This window comes from Podarcis pityusensis (genome assembly GCF_964106645.2).
Source record: "Podarcis pityusensis genome assembly, chromosome: 16".
Classification (NCBI taxonomy): domain Eukaryota; kingdom Metazoa; phylum Chordata; class Lepidosauria; order Squamata; family Lacertidae; genus Podarcis; species Podarcis pityusensis.
This window is the reverse complement of record NC_138041.1, coordinates 27,244,890-27,261,795: the sequence shown is the minus strand read 5'-3', so window position 1 is coordinate 27,261,795 and position 16,906 is coordinate 27,244,890. Positions and strand designations below refer to the sequence as shown.

At 49.3% G+C, this 16,906-nt stretch overlaps 1 protein-coding gene across 1 annotated transcript; it reads left to right on the top strand.

Moving 5' to 3' along the window:
* Nucleotides 1-944: 944 nt before the first annotated feature.
* Nucleotides 945-15,146, top strand: DDX51 (DEAD-box helicase 51). The gene is made up of 16 exons (XM_080985145.1): nt 945-1,012; nt 2,724-3,088; nt 4,138-4,340; nt 4,985-5,135; nt 6,382-6,518; nt 6,820-6,891; nt 7,922-8,028; nt 8,241-8,349; nt 9,526-9,674; nt 10,703-10,877; nt 11,850-11,965; nt 12,593-12,709; nt 13,034-13,135; nt 13,262-13,325; nt 14,356-14,490; nt 14,641-15,146. Exons 1-16 carry the CDS (start codon nt 990-992, stop codon nt 14,665-14,667), a joined length of 2,052 nt encoding a protein of 683 aa, XP_080841271.1. The 5' UTR covers nt 945-989; the 3' UTR covers nt 14,668-15,146.
* The last annotated feature ends 1,760 nt before the right edge of the window (nt 15,147-16,906 follow it).

Below are 16,906 nucleotides of genomic sequence, written 5' to 3'. Positions count from 1 at the left end.
TCAATTCTGGATCCACACGTCCTTCCACAGTTGGGACATAAGTTTCCAGGTGAGAGTCGATCACGGTGAGAGTTTGCCAAACATGCCTTCCTCTGAGCGCATTTCTCCCTTTCATCCTGAGTTCAAGCGTCTTCAAAGCCCATGACAACTTTGGTAAGGCTGTTCTCCAACTGGAGAGCTCGCAGGCCAGTGTTTCCCAGTTGTCGGTGTCTATACAGTGGTACCCCGGGTTAAGTACTTAATTCGGTCTGGAGGTCCATTCTTCACCTGAAACTGTTCTTAACCTGAAGCACCACTTTAGCTAATGGGGCCTCCCGCTGCTGCTGCACCTCCAGAGCACAATTTCTGTTCTCATCCTGAAGCAAAGCTCTTAACCCGAGGTACTGTTTCTGGGTTAGTGGAGTCTAACCTGAAGCGTATGTAACCCGAGGTACCACTATACTGTACTACATTTTTTTAGATTTGCCTTGAGAGCGTCTTTAAACCTCTTGTTGACCACCAGCATTACGCTTTCCATTTTAAAGTTCGGAATAGAGCAGTTGCTTTGGAAGACGATAATTGGGCATCCACACATCATGACCACTGTTATGTCGCACTGGCTAAACAGATGTAACACCTCCCACCTCCCTCCTCCCCCGGAAGGCTCAAAAGGGAGGCCTCCTTTGCCCCCTCCCCGAATTCGCCCAAGTTCCCTTAGGGCTGCCCTTACTCCTGGCGGGAGCGGATTCCCGCGGGCGCCCCTTTCCCGCGCGCCCCTCTCTCCACGCCGGCCTCCCGCGCTGCCAGTTGTGAATGGGGAGAGCGCCGTCGCCCGACATCGGCCAGCGCGGGGATTGCGTCACTCGGCAGCGACAGGAACCGAGTTCAGGCCGGCCACGAGACGGCGCGCCTCATCTGCATACCTCGGCCCTGATTGGCCACCTGTCGTAATCGTTAAGGGACGACGTCGGCGTTCATCGCTAGGCGCCGGCGGAGGGAAAAGAGCAGGCATGGCGCTCTTCGTCGTCCACAGGTGAGAAGGGGGCCGGACATGCGGCCCGCGGCTGCCTGGTTCGGGCCCAGGCGGCGCTGAGGCTTCCGCGACCGAGCCCCGGGCGGGACCGCGAGGGAGGAGGCTTCGCTGCCGCTTGGGCTGCGGGCGAATGTGGATGTTTGGCTTGAAATTCGAGCCCAGTTGTGAGTGGGAAAGGGGCTTCGTGGTCACATGACAGCGGTGGCGGCAAGGATGATTTCCACTGCAGCCCCTCAAAGCACTTTTTAAGTACTTGGAGGTGCGGCTGGCAGCATCAGCATCATTACAGTGGTTACCTCGGGTTAAGTACTTAATTCGTTCCGGAAGTCCGTTCTTAACCTGAAACTGTTCTTAACCTGAAGCACCACTTTAACTAATGGGGCCTCTTGCTGCTGCTGCGCCGCTGGAGCACGATTTCTGTCCTCATCCTGAAGCAAAGTTCTTAACCTGAAGCACTATTTCTGGGTTAGCGGAGTCTGTAACCTGAAGCGTATGTAACCCGAGGTACCACTGTACTATTATTTACCCTCTTCATCCGAAGATTGCAGGGCGGTTTACAATGCAATCATACAAAAAAGAGAATGCAGATGCATAATCAAAGAACCAGCCAATAGCCCCACCCTCAATACATTTAAAAGGCCATAAACTTACTAAATCAGCCAAAGTCCTCGTTATGGAGGAGTGTTTTTGCCCGGTTCCTGAATATATGTAATGAAGGCCTCAGGTGAGCCTCCCAGGGGAGAGCATTCCACAAGTGGGGAGCCACCACAGAAAAGGCCTGTTCTTGTGTCGCCACCTTCCAGACTTCTCGTGGAGGGGGCACATGAAGAAGGGCCTCAGGGGATGATTGCAGGGTTCGGGTCAGTTCATATGGGTTGTTGTTGGTGGTGGTGGTCAGTTCATATGGGTGGTTGTTGTTGTTGTTGAATTTATATACCACCCTATAACCACAGGTCTCAGGGCGGTTCACAGAATAAAATCAGAATATAAAACCATAAATACATGAATCAAAATAAAAACAACAGCCCAATAAATGAATAACCCTGTCCTTGGTCCTTAAGGTATTGTGGTATATGGAACAGCAGGACGCTGTTAAGTCGGTGTCAGTAGCGGCATTGGGAAAGAAGTGATTAACTCATTTCAGGCTCTTTTTTTTTATCAGAATTGTGCACAAGAATTCCCACCACCATAAATTATGAAGGCATTTAATCACCTTTTCGTGTTCTCTGGCTACAGTCATCTTCACGGCACTCCTCCAATTGTGTTTCTTTTTTAAAAAAATATTTAATAAACTAATATGGCAGGAGACTAAGCTTTTGTAGTGTAGCCCAGTGTTGTTATAGCTAATTTCTCTCAGCATCTCTCCTGCCCCCATGCAGTACTATGATTATAACACCACTGGTCTACTTTGCAGGGCTGTGGTCAGTCAGAGCTCACCCCACCCTCCCATGTATTATCCATGCTCTGGCAATCTCCCAAAGTGTTCCAGAAACTTCCCCTGGTCCAAACCACTACTGTGGTTTTCAACTGGATAAGAGTGAATAGGCAAAAATTAAAATACAGCAAATCAGTATGTCTTAACCACCCAGCTAAAAATAAAAAATGAAGGTGCCCAATTTAACTTTTTTGGGGGGAGCGTTCCACTGTTGGGGTGCTGCCACCAAAGAAAACCCTTGTTAGTGGAGTACTGAAACCATTGTGAAATCCACAGGTATCTTGGTGATGAAGACAATGACCTCAAAGACCACTCGCAAGTGCTCCTGCAACGGCTGAAGGAACGGGTAAGAGCTCGACAGCAGCAAAGGCAGCAGCAGGATGATCACATGCCTGCAGAAAGTGGACCAGATAATGAAATGCCTGACATAGACTTGGAGAAGGAAGCAAAGCAGAAATCCAAAAAGAGGAAGCAAAGTGAGGAATCCCCTTTTACAGAAGGCCATAGAAAGAGAAAGAAGAAATTATCCACTGAAGGGGGTGAAGGTGTGGAAGAGAAAGACGATGATCTTAGTCCAAGAAGAAGTAAAACAAGTGGAAAGGAATCAAAGACACCACAAGGAAGGACTGATGGAGGGGAAGGTAAAATAAATTGTGGGTGGAAACTGGGAGCTACATTCAGTCTCCATCGTTTCTGGGCAGTGCTCAGTCAACAATATGATAGTATCTGCTCGGGCCACACACACACCCCAAATCAGGCCAGTGGTGCTCATCTTTTAGAGATAGGAAGGCACAGTCTAAGAATAAATGTGTACCATAAAGATTGGCTCTGACTTCCGGAATGAAGGGAAGGGCTGTGGTTCAGCAGTAGAGCACCTGCTTTGAATGCAGAAGGTTCCAGGTTCAGTCTGGGATATCCTGGTAGGGCTGGGGGTGTCCTCTGTCTGGGGGGCCTCTGCCAGTCACTGTAAACGAGGAGTGGGGAACTTCTGAACTTCCAGATGTTGCAAGACTACAACCTCCCAGCAGCCCTAGGTAGCATGGCCAGGGATGATGGGAGTTGTAGTTCAGCAACATCTCAAGGACCAAAGGTTCCTCACACTCATTGTAGACAAAACTGAGCTAGACAGACCCTAGTGGTCTGACGCAGTCTAAGGCAGCTTCCTAATGAGAATCATAATATAGGAAGGGTTTGTTTTTTATTCAAAGTATTTTTGGCCTACTCTTCATCTGAGAAAGACTCCCAGAGTGGCTTACCGTATTCAGTAATAACACCATATCTCTTCAAGAGAAGCCATCAGTAGGGATTTCTGCTCCCCCAGTGTGGTGTGTACAGCAAAACTCCTGTTGTGTCTCTCATGAATCACTTTCTCCCAGCTTCTCTTGCCTCTTGTGTGAGCAGCTGCTGGTATGGATAAGCCCTCACTTCTCTCCTTGGACTCCCACTTGCTATAAAGTGAGCAGCTGCCTGCTTCTTTGGCTCTGTTGATTGGTACTAGGAGGGGTGGGATGAGCGGGGGGGGGGGAATGGGACAGATTGCTTTCTGTGCACTTTTGGGCCCTTTCCCACCTTGGGCCCAAATATTCCCCCCACCCCCAGCTCACCTTTTCCTCTCTTTTTTTGAAAATGCCATAAGCACATCTTTTTCTTAAACTCAAATCATTTGTCATGTTCATGTTGCTTTTACCAGGAAGTGAAATTAAGTTAGCAAGCCAACTAGAAGATGATGGCTCAGCAGGAGAGAGGGAGGATGGCGCGGAAGCCAGAGCAAATGAGAGCCATGGTGAAAAGGAGCAGATGCTGAAGTCACCGCAGGATCCAAAGGAAACCCCCCCACCTCCCAACACAATCATTCTTGGTGACTGGGTTTTGAAGGCAGCGCAGAAGAAGAAGGTAGCTCACTTAAGTCTTGAGCCGATAGTCTGTTATCCACATGCTTTGCTCCCAGTCTTTGTCAAAGGCTCAGCCACACTGCTCTGCGATGAGGTCAGGGTTGCTTCCTTACTGAAGCAACACTTGGAGGGTCAAGGTGACGGCTGGGTTTGGCTATCTGTTTAATGCAGGGATTGGAAACCTGTGGCGCTCCCTAGATGATGCTGAACTACAACTCCGCTCATCCCTGAACATTGGTCATGACGGCTGTGACTAATGGGGGCTGGAATCCAACAACAGCTGGAGGGCTGCAGATATCCCCCTCCCCACCGCTAATGTTAATATTATTAATAAACAAATGTATAGCTTGCTTCATATCACAGAGCCATCAAAGCCTTAGTTTGGTGCTTGAGCATAGCACCCTTTTAATTCCTTTACCCCATTAGTTTCCTCTCTTTTTCGACAACGGGGACCAAGCCTTGTTGAAGCTCAATAGAGGGAGATTCCATGGAAGCAAAACCTTTCAGCTGGAACATTGGGCCTGATTTGTCCTGAGGCTGGAGTTGCAATGTTCCTTGTGGCATCTTGTCGGGACAGAGGTGTGTGTGCCTGCAGTTCTCTTGAGTCCACAGTTCCACCATCACATGTGCGTCTGTCATTTCCAGGTGGAGCCTCTTCTGCCACGCTGGCTGGCTGAACCTAAGCTGGTCCAGAGGCGGATCAAAGAGAACGTTATCCCACTCCAAGACGTTCCAGTAATCCATCCAAAATTGAGGAAGAAACTGCAAGCAAATGGAATAGAGTCTTTGTTTCCAGGTATCATCATAGTGGGAAAATTTTTCCTCTTCCATGCTTTTAAACCCATATTTAGAAGATGGCCAGAGTTTGGGAGATGGATGGATGCGAATGGTTAGTGCTTAGAAGACAGGGACCTCTGCTCTTTAAATGAATGTTGGTGGGAGTCGCTCCCATTGGTGCTTCAGTTGTAACCTCTCTGCAGTATTTGATGTGGTGTCAAACTGAGGAAGCACAGTTTTATCCACAGCAAATTATTTAGCTAGGCTAGAATGTCAATGAAATACCTAGATGTAAACGTAGACCTGCATCTCTCATCCCACAGCAAGTTCCACCTCAAGTGTGTGGATCCATTCGCATGTGATGAGAGAGAAGCAACCCCACCTTTCTCAGAACTCTGGTGCAAAGGAGCCAGAGGGCTGTGGGTATCCTTCACGACACCCTGTTAAACAAATTCTGCCCAGAAATAAATGAGCCAGCTGCTGTCCCTGGACCTTTGTTCTGGGTGCTCCAGTAATGATTCCCCAAGACACCTGAGTGCCCACAAATACTTTCCATAGGACCACTCCCCCTCCACTTCTCATAAGGGAGCTGTTCCTGGAGGAAGAACTGTGAGGGGAAAGACTCCATCAGGCAAGCCCTCCTTCCACCTGCCTTGGCCCACCCTCTGCTTCTCAATGTGTATTGTATTATGTACTGTAGCTTGCCGTTGTTTTATTGATTATAGTTTAGATATATACGTTGATATTATTATTTTATACGATTCTAATGATTGTTGAATGTTACTCTTTCGATGGAGGTTGCCCATTTTAAAGTTATGTTTTATTATGGCATTTTTGTATTGCATTAGATTGTTATAAGATGTACATTTTTTGTTTCTTCAGCTTGTAAACCGCCTTGAGTATTGTAAGATAGAAAGGCGGTATACAAATTAAAAATGATAATGATGGCAATTCCAAGCTCTCTCTTTTGTATGGTGAGGCTAGGCTGCAGTTGACAGAGCTGGAGAGAAGACTTAAAAGTGGATTCATTGATGGAATGTGAAGCGTATAAACATTTGGAAGGTGAAAAAGTGTAGGCAAAAGAGAAAGATGGCTCGGTTTTCTTGCTGGTGGCCACCAAATCCTTGGCAGGAGAGAAAGTAGTATACAAATTCCAAAACCGCCTTGAAACCTCTCCCATACCCCTTGCCCTCTTCCTTACCCTTTAAGCAGTGGGGGGAATGTTATTGGGGTATGTGCTGATCCTGCCTGCTCTTTTTCTTCAGTTCAGGCCGAGGTGATTCCAGCCATCTTGGAAAGCGGGTTTTTGGCCGGGAGAGGTGGCTACCAGCCCAGTGATATCTGCGTCTCAGCCCCTACCGGCAGTGGCAAGACCCTGGCCTTTGTCATTCCGGTGGTGCAGGTGAGTTTTGGGCGAAGCGGAGAGCTGCTGGCTGGTGTGTGTTCTGTGCCAAAATAGCCTCCTGTTGTGCAACCCAGTGTGGGCTGCTTTAAGACTTTTGCGTACAAGGAGTAGTATCAGGCTGGTGAATTTGGAAAGCACTGTCTCAAAGGATCCCCCAGCACTTGGGGCACAGGGGGATGTGACTCAATCGACTGTGTGTCCATTTAGCTCTCTTGGTTGCTTTTCCCACACCCATTCGTGTAGACTGAGGAGCAGGAGACACCCATCTCTTCCTGATCGCTGGCCTTTGTATTTTCAGGCTCTGTTAGACCGAGTTGTCTGCCGAGTACGAGCTCTGGCCGTCCTGCCCACCAAGGAACTAGCCCAGCAGGTGCGTTACTGAGGAGAGATTTGTTGGTGGGGTGGGGGACTTTGGACTCCAGCTGTGAGTTCATCCCAATTGGATTCTCCAATGTGTAGGATGTGTGGTCAGCCCCAGGAATGCGTTAACTAGTTTACAGTCATACGTCAGGGCGAATACGCTTCAGCTTAAATATTTTCGGGTTGCGCTCTGCGGCGACCCGGAAGTAACGGAGCACGTTACTTCCGGGTTTCACCGCTTGTGCATGCGCAGACGCTCAAAATGACGTCATGCACAGAAGCGGCAAAATGCGACATGCGCAGATGTGCAGTCGCATCTTACGTTCGCTTCAGGTTGCGAACGGGGCTCTGGAACGGATCCCGTTCGCATCCAGAGGTACCACTGTATAAGTGATTAGACTGGCTTAACAGTACTGCACAGTCGTGTTCTTCAGATTTTATACTGCCAGCCCCCTTACAAATACTCACTGCATAAGTTTAGCCTTTATACCCTTCTCTCCCTCCCTCATAATGCTAGAAATCAAGATTCCCCCAGTTGAAGGGATCAGCAGTAAATTCAAGACAGGCAAATATAGATAGGTATAAATTTTTAACTCTCACAGTGCACAGTACTGCCCCCAGAAGCTGTGAGCCTCACCAGTCACTGGCTCAGATGAGAGGGAATTCACAGAGTAGCCGAGGCCTGTCTCCACGTACTAGGCAGGATGGCTAAATAGAACCTCTGGGTTCAGAAGCAGTCTACCCCAGAATACCAGTCAGGGAAGGCCCATTACCTTCCTGCCGGGGGGGGGGGGGAGCTGTTGCAGAAGCATCTGTTAGCCTCTGTAAGTAGAAGCACCAACACAAGAGAAGGGCCCTGCTGAACCCGTTGCCACGTGTCAGAAGTGCAAAGGACCAGGCATTTTGGGAGCTGTCAAGAGCCGGATTTTTGCCTTTGCTCTTCTTGCCTCAAGTTTGGCCCTGAAGGTGTGTTTTGTGCCTTGCTGCTCCTGAGAGGCAGCCCTGTTCCCTCTAGGCCACTGATTCTCTCCTCTCCACAGGTGACTAAAGTATTCAACATTTACACTGACGGGACAGGGCTGAAAGTGGTCCAGCTCACCGGGCAGAAATCGTTTGCAAAGGAGCAGGAGTCGCTCGCTGAGGAGACGTAAGTTCACCTTCTCTTTGTTTGGCTTTGCACGCCAACCTCCTCCTTGCGTCTTGGCCCAGGAAGCTGAGCCCAGAGGTGGCACAGCAGCAGCAGCAGAGGCCTCCATCTTCTTCCTTAGCAATCGGCGCAAGTGGGAGGTTGTCTGGTGCTGCTGCTTCTCCGTAAATCACACTCCTCTTCACTGCCTGTTCTGGTGCTTCTTTTTCCAGGCTGATGGGATTTTGCAGCCTGGCAGACATTGTCGTGGCCACTCCTGGGCGCCTCGTAGATCATCTTCAGCAGAGCCCCCAGTTCAGCCTGAAAGAACTTCGCTTCCTGGTGAGGAATCCCTCTCCCCCCGCCCCCATGTTTGAGGATTGCATCACATGCAATGTTGTGGCTGGAAGGGCCCTTATAAGGCAGCGGCTTCCAAAGTGGGCATTACTGCCCCCCCCCCGGGGGGAGGGAATTACCTAGAGGGACACTTAGAGCAGTGTTCCCCAACCTTGGGCCTCCAGCTGATTTCGGACTACAACTCCCATCCTCCCTAGCTAGCAAGACCAGTGGTCAGGGATGATGGGAACTGTAGTCCAAAAGCAGCTGGAGGCCCAAGGTTGGGGAACACTTACTTAGAGGCAGGGATAAATTACTTTTAAAAAGCTGGCATCAGTGGGTCAGGTTCATCAGTTTTGTTGAATCACGTTTTAACTGGATTTTGAATAAAGGTGCAATTAATTGTTGCTGTTTTGAATTTTATTGTGCTATTACCTTCCGTAGAGGGTAATGCAAACTGCTACAGTGGTACCTCGGTTCTCGAACGTAATCCATTCCGGAAGACCGTTCAACTTCCAAAACATTCAATAACTGAGGCGTAATAGGCTAGCTGCAAATGCAATTAAGAAAATGGAAAAGCACCCAGCGGAAGCCGTTCGACTTCTGAGGCATGTTCGAAAATGGAAGCATTTACTTCCGGGTTTTCGGCATTTGGGTTTTGAAACGTCCGACAACGGAGACGTTTGAGAACCGAGGTACCACTGTATTCTGAATGCTTTTTGTACGGTAGGGGACACAGGAGATGAGGTTATGGAACCAAGGGGGCGGTGGGTGGAAAAAGTTAGGGAACCACTGATATAAGGGGTTGGGGTAGTGGACTGTGACACGGTGTCCCTGTTACAAAAAATGTGACCTATAATAGCCTCATAACTAGAATTGCTTCCTTCGCCCCCAAATGTCCGTTCTTTAATGCACGATTCAGCCAGCTGCTTCCTGGATGAAAGCGCCTCTCTCGCTGGCCCTGCTTTGAGGCTCTCCTCCCTGCAGGCTGGGCTCCCAGTCACATGCAGCTCCACCATGAGTGTAAAGGCAACGGGACCCCACCCTCAAAACGCTCCCCCCCTTCATCTCCCCCTCCCAGCAGACCTTGGCAAGGCAATACCAGCTACGGCTGTGAAGCTTTCTGCAGTGCCAGAGGTCATGAGCCTCCCCTGACTGCCTCTCTTTTGCCCGTGAGCGCAGATAATTGACGAAGCCGATCGCATGATTGACAACATGCACCAGGACTGGCTGCGGCAGGTGGTGGCGGCAGCTCATTCAGCGGTGGAAGAGGGCTCCGGCACCCCACAGCTGTTCAGGAGGGCAGAGCAGGGGCCCCTCACGGCAGCCAGGTATGTCAGCCAATTCAGAGAGGAGAACGAGAAGGGAACCTGCCGGGCAGGGAGTGGTGGGACGGATCAGCAGAGGACCCCTTCTGGCTCCTGGAAGCACAGCCAGCTCCTCCTGGGAGTCAGGCCTTGAGCAGAAACTGCCCACTGTGTTGTCGAGGGTTCCTTTGCCAGGAATGTGACCCCAAAGGCCGCCTTGTGGATCCCAAACCCCTGAATATCAAGGAGCTGGCCTGGGAATGTTGTGTGTGGATCCAGGGGGTGGGGAGCAGAGAGGCACTGGAAAAGCTCCTCATTTGCTTGTGTTTGGGTCGGGAGGCCTATCCCACCCAGGGCCTTTTGCATTCCAGAGCTGTAGCGTTCCCAAAGCAAGGAAGGATTGGACTCTGATTAATAAAATACTGTACACACGAGGCATGACCAGCAAGACTCTGGGAGGAGTGCCAACAATAATTCCTCTCCACCCCTCAGCCCAGGTCGTTTTATTCACAAAAGAACTTTTTACACAGTGTTCGTAAAAACCAATCAGATTTCCTCTGAGCATTTCAAAAACCCCACGTGGGACAAAGTTAAAGTTAAAACTACAAAGAAACTATTTCCTACTTGAGCATGCATAGTAGTCCAGAGTAAATAAAATAGGAATAAAAGGAGGAGTGCATTCAGCAAAACCCCGGAGGTCATAAACAGGAGAGACAGGATGGCAGTATTTATCATCTCCTTGTGAACTCTCTTCCTGGCCCTTAAGATCTATCTAAAGATTAACAAACTACATCAAATTAACCTACTATCTTTATGTACTGAGGATGCCTGATCTGTGTTTCAGCATGCTTATGCGTTCTTGTCAGGCATAGAGGAAGCAAATGGCAGAGGTGCAAAGGCTGTGGGATTCGATCAGAAATTATTGTCAATGAATCAAACCCAGTCAACGCAATGCTTTCATCGCGGACACAAATGGCTTGCTCCATATTTCATAATTCCTCATAGCAATCCCACCTGACCCCCACACTCTGGGTATTTGCACCCCTACACAGAGCTGGCTGCCCCCACGTCCCCCTGCAGAAGCTCCTCTTCTCGGCCACCCTGACACGGAACCCCGAAAAGCTGCAGCCGCTGGGCCTCTACCGGCCTCGCCTCTTCACACCCATCTCCTTGGAGGAGAAGGCAACGGAGACCACGAAGAAGTACGCCCTCCCAGAGGGGCTCTCGGTAAGAGGGGGGCTTGCAGGCAGTCCGCCCACCTGCCACTCTGGTTCTGGCAGAGCCAGGAAGGCGTGTTTGGCGAGGGGGACGTGAATGGTGAGAAGGTGCCCTTTTGGGACAGCACCAGCCCTTCCCTCCAGACTGGAAGGCAAATTGGGTTGGGGGAGGCAGAAGGCCCCATTCCTTGGCAGCGGCAGCAGGTGCCTCAAGTCCCAGGCAGTTCTATGTAGGGCTCGGGGGCTCAGAAGTTGGGTCCCTGGGAGGGCAGGAATGCACAGAAAGGTTTGCGTTTCTTCGGCTGCATAATTTCTTTCTTGCGTCTTCAACCAAAGCTTATGTTCTCAGGCGGCTAACAAAGTAGTAGGAGAGAATAAAAATAGGAAATAATAATAGAAGACTTAGAAAGAAGGCAGCAAGCTGGCTGGTCACTGGTTTAGGGACTCAGCCCTGGTGGTTTGTCGGGGAGGGGGTGATTTGTGACTTGAATATCAGAGAGGCAAATGCAGAAGAGTCGCTGCTTCTAAATTGGGAACTGCATAATGGATTCCCCCCCCCCTTTTGGGGGGGTGTCACTGGGTTGTTTTTATTTTGATTATATATAATGTGGTTTTTAGATTGATCTATACCTGAGATCTCCAGGTATAGGTTGGTATGTAAATATTATTATTATTAATAATAATAATATTAATATTAATATAAATAAATGGCTTAATGTATGAAAACTGGTGGTCTAGAAACATAGTGGAAGTTGTCAATTCTGAAGTGAAAAGGGTATTTTGCGAGAAACACACTGACCTAGTCTTGAATTGTTCACTAGAGACACAGTCTCTTATCGTCTGAGAGGCAGGAGTGTCAGCCCTTGAGCCTGTCCTGTTCCTTGGCCCAAAGTGACCCTCCTCGTCTTCCCAAAGGGATTGGGCAGGAAGCACTCCTGGGGGGCGGTGCACAAACGGCTCTTCTTTCCTCCTCCCGCCACAGCAATACTACGTGCCCTGCAACCTGCGCTGGAAGCCCCTCTTCCTCTTGCATTTCCTGCTGCGGCTGAAGTTCTCCCGAGTCCTCTGCTTCACCAACAGCAGGGACACGTCACACAGGTGAGGCCGTGCAGTAGTGGGATCTTTGCGGGCTAGGCTTGAACTTTCATAGGAAGCCGATGTTGGGATACTGCCGGGAAGACGGGGGCATCAAGCAGGCCCCCAGCTGGCTCCAGCCACCAGCCGGCAGCTGATCTCCCTTGGAACAGCATCAATTAGCGACACGAGCCTCAGATACGTTTAGAGACCCATGGACGCTCTGTCAGCAGAGTGCGTAAATCTTCTCACAGCAGAAGAGGCAGGCAGAGAAATGTGTACAGCATTTTATTCAGCATAGTTCAGGAACAGAGGAAAACATGTCTGCTTCCCTTCGTCTCCAGCAAAAAAGCAGTAACACAAAAGCTATATACAAACAGAAGTTCCCAGCAAGTGCTGGATGTAAACAGGCATGTGATATACAATAGTCCTGCCTGTCCCTTTTTAAGGTGGAACGGAACTATATCCTAACAGCCAACAGAGCACTGGTCCCGTCTGCTGAGGCAGAGGATCCTTTGGAGTCTCAGCAGCCCTCCTGGGAGGGGCTGGTCCTTGATCCTGGGATCCCCTTCCTCTACCTGCAGAGCAGGGGCTCTGCCGCTGGTCTGTGCCCCCATCCTCATCCTTTGTTCTCTCTCTCCACCACCCCAGGCTCTTTCTACTGCTTCGAGCCTTTGGCGGCGTGAACGTGGCCGAGTTCTCTTCCAGGCTGAATCCAAGGCAAAGGAAGTTGACACTGAAGGAGTTTGAACAGGGGAAGATCCAGCTGTGAGTATTTCCAGGGCAAGGGGGGCTGGCCACATCCTCATGTCTCAGTTGCACATCACACACTGGCTGCCCCTTGATCTCCAGATGTGCAATGGTGGTGGAAAGTTTCTGGCACTGTTGGGAGCCGAGTTGAGCCAGAAGAGGACCTGCCTTTGGTGGGATGTCTCTCTTCTTCATGACACTAGAAGAAACTGTACGAGCCGGGCCTCTTCCCCAACCTACCACACCACAAGCCCCCAGCCCTTTCTTTGCGGACCAAGCATCTCTTTAGTGCCTGCATTCAGATCTGCTGGGATGACAGCGATTTCTCTCCTCAACACCCAGGTTAATCAGCACAGACGCCACAGCCCGAGGAATCGATATTGGTGGAGTGAAATGCGTCATCAGCTACGATGCTCCTCAGTTCATCAGGACCTACATTCACCGGTAATTCCCTCAGAGGGAGGCTTTCAAATAATGTGAACGAGTTTCCTTTTTCCCCAGGTAGCTTGGGGGTGGGGGCTCAGAAGTGGCACCTCCTGGAAAAGGCCAACCTTTCTCTCTGTTTTTCAGAGTGGGCAGAACAGCTCGTGCAGGGAAAGCGGGACTGGCCTTCACCATGGTGCTGAAACAGCAGGTAATAATAATAATTATTATTATTTATATGCCGCCCATCGGACTGGGTCTCTGCGGCCACTCTGGGCAGCTTCTGGCAAATTATAAAAGGTAAAGGACCCCAACAGTTAAGTCCAGTCACGAACGACTCTGGGGTTGCGGCGCTCATCTCGCTTTACTGGCCGAGGGAGCCGGTGTTTGTCTGCAGACAGTTTTTCTGGATCATGTGGCCAGCAGCACTAAGCCGCTTCTGGCAAAACCAGAGCAGCGCACGGAAATGCTGTTTACCTTCCTGCTGGAGCGGTACCTATTTATCTACTTGCACTTTGACTTGCTTTTCAACTGCTAGGTGGGCAGGAGCTGGGACCGAACAACAGGAGCTCATCCTGCCACAGGGATTTGGACCGCCGACCTTCCAATCGGCAAGCCCTAGGCTCAGTGGTTTACGCCACCTGCGTCCCCTGACAAATTATAAAACCACATACATTAAAAATCTGCCTTCAGATGCCTTCTAAAAGTCAGATAGATGTTTATTTCCTTGACATCTGAATGGAGGGTGTTCCACAGGGTGGGCACAACTACTTAGAGACTTCTCTTGTCTGGTTCCCGGTAACCTCACTTCTTGTAATGAGAGAACCACCAGAAGGACCTCAGTGTCCGGGCTGAACTATTGTGTGGGGCAGGGAGGCTGAGAGGCTGCCACACGTTCCCATCCCTCTCCGGAGTAACCCAGATGCTGCCTTCTGGGTGCCTTTGCACAGACGGAAGTCCTCGTAGTGAGGTCTCCTGTGGCTCAGACAGGCTCTGCTTCAAGGACTTCAGTGGCAGCAACTGGGGTAGAAAATGGCCTAGAGAACAGCATGGAGGTGAGCAGGGAGTGGGCTTCAGGGACACTGCCTGGTTGCTGGATGCCCAGCTCAGCTGCCCGTCAGTCCACACCCAGGGCCTCTTCCACTGAATTTAGGTTATTGGTCAGTAGCACCCTTTCACAGCTTTCTGTAGTGTGGGTTTTGGAACGCAGCATGGTGTTCACTTCCTTCATTGCTTTCCAGGAAAGGAAGTTTCTGAAGATGCTGAAGGAAGCTGGTCTTCCTGAGTTGGAGCAGCAGCTGGTGAAGAACACATCCCTCCAGCCACTCCTCCCACAGTATGAGGAAGCCTTGGCAGACCTCCAGAAGATAATGAAGGTATCCATCACTCCACGCAGGAATTTGCCCTGATAGCCAAGGCTGTTGAGCATGCATTTGTGCTTCTTTAGATTCCAAAATGCTGCTTCTGGTCTCTAGGGTGTCTGAGATGGGCCTAATCACCTCCCTTCCTCATCTTTCCCTCAACAGGAGGAGCGAGCTGAGAAGAGATCTTGAGCAAGACCAGGCAAGCCAGAGATGTCTCGCTGAGAATAATCAGGGGGCTGGAACTCTTACTTTGTGGTTTGGATTCCAATGTCTTGAGTACACAATGACATTCAGAAGCAAACACTAAGGCTTAAGAGCTCCTGGAAGTATCAAGATACGGAAGGAGTGTCCATCGCACGGCTTAAGGAGAGCCAACTGCCATCCTGCTGTCGTCAAGGCCACCTCTTGATCCCTCAAAGACCAGCAGAACATGCCTTAGCTTGTAAATGAAAGCTCTTTCTCCCTATGAGCCAAAGAACTGCCAGCCTTTCCCTGTGAGTGGCCCTAATCCTCACCAGCCTTGCCTATCCCAGTGCTACTCCCTCACGGCCAAAAGAGGGGATCAAAGGTTGCTGAGCCCAGCTGGGCTTTAAGAGCGAGGGCTCCATCTCAGGAAGAAGTTTTAAATAAAGAAATCAGCCTGCGCCTTCTGGGGCAGGCAAGATGTCTCCCTCTTTGTGTGTGTGTTTGCTTTGCTGTTTTTAAAACAAAAGTGCCTTCCTCCAGAGGCTGTTGAACTACAAATCCCATCATCCCTTGCTGGCCATGCTGGTGAAGTCCCAGGACTCTTGTGTGTGTGCTAAGGCTGGACTTCAGGAAGTTGCCCTGACCCTTGGGGTGCTGGAGCACCTTTTCCCTGCTGCAGGAGATCTCCTTTTGGAAAGCAAGAAAGCTAAAACCAGCCCCTGTGCAGTTCCACCGTTGTAAAGGTTGCCTTGTAGAGTCAGGGCGGCAGGTAGCCTTTTTATTTTAGTCTATGGATTTTAAGGGACGCGAGTGGCGCCGTGGGTTAAACCACAGAGCCTAGGACTTGCCGATCAGAAGGTCGGCGGTTTGAATCCCCACGACGGGGTGAGCTCCCATTGCTTGGTCCCTGCTCCTGCCAGCCTAGCAGTTCGAAAGCAGGTCAAAGTGCAAGGTAAACGGCGGGAAGGTAAACGGCATTTCCGTGCGCTGCTCTGGTTCGCCAGAAGCAGCTTAGTCATGCTGGCCCGGAAGCTGTATGCCGGCTCCCTCGGCCAGTAAAGCAAGATGAGCACCGCAACCCCAGAGTTGGCCACGACTGGACCTAATGGTCAGGGGTCCCTTTACCTTAACCTTTATGGATTTTAAGGCTCCTGATCAGAGCAGTTTCAGGATCAAGTATTTTGTGGGGTTTTTTAAATAATATTTATTGAAAATTTTAAGATTACAAAGAAACAAAGAAAAAAAAAGAAGGAAAAAACAAGTAACATTTAAACAATACAAATCAATAAAAAAAACAAGATCAAAAAGAGAAAAAAACAAAACACATAATACATCAAAATCAAAAAACAAAAATAGACAAAAAAATTAAAAACAAATCCAATATTCCCAAATCATTAACTGTCATTACCTCGTTTCATCGACCTCCTCATACCTCCCTTTTTTGTATTCTAGTTGTTAATTATCTCAGCAAATCCTTTCCATCTTTCATAATATTCTGTCATTAAATTACCTTAATCTATTTTAACCTTATCTTACCATAAAAGGCCCTAAAACCTAAAACTTAAATCTTATTTATACTAAATTCTCTTAACCATGACATATTCTTACATAATTCTTTTTAACATTTCTGCTAAAGCCAAATAATTTCATTCCAACATTTTTCTAATACTCTTTACTTTTACAAAATTTTCCTAAATAAATTGTTTAAAACTTTCTTCCAATCTTCATCCAACGTTTCTTTCTCCTGGTCTCGGGTTTTGTCAGTCCTTTCTATCCCATCCATCTAGTCCATCAACTTGGTAACCTTATATCCGAGGCCCTTGGATCTCTTCCATGTCCCATCCGTAGATCTTCTTCATATTTATACCTGTGCTTTACTTTGTCTTCTGCTCCTTTCACTTGGGGAGACTCCAGCTTGACAATGTTTTTGTCCCTTCTCGACAGATCAGCCCCTTTTCCAAAGTCAACACTGAACTCCATATGGTATTTAAAAACATGTTTCAAAGTCCCTCCAAAGTTAAGGGCCCGCACAACCCCGGACGCCTCCCAGCCCAAAGCCAGACTTGAAAGGTCAAAACATCCCTGCATAGGGGGGTCTATCCAGCCCCCCATCTCCAAACCAAACAGAACTCTGTCTCTCCAAATCTGGCTTTCTCCAGGTTCATTCATCAAGTCCAACAACTCATGTTCCTGCTGGGCCACAGTTCCCTCCATCTCTGCCTCACTAGGTGCAGCAACAGCC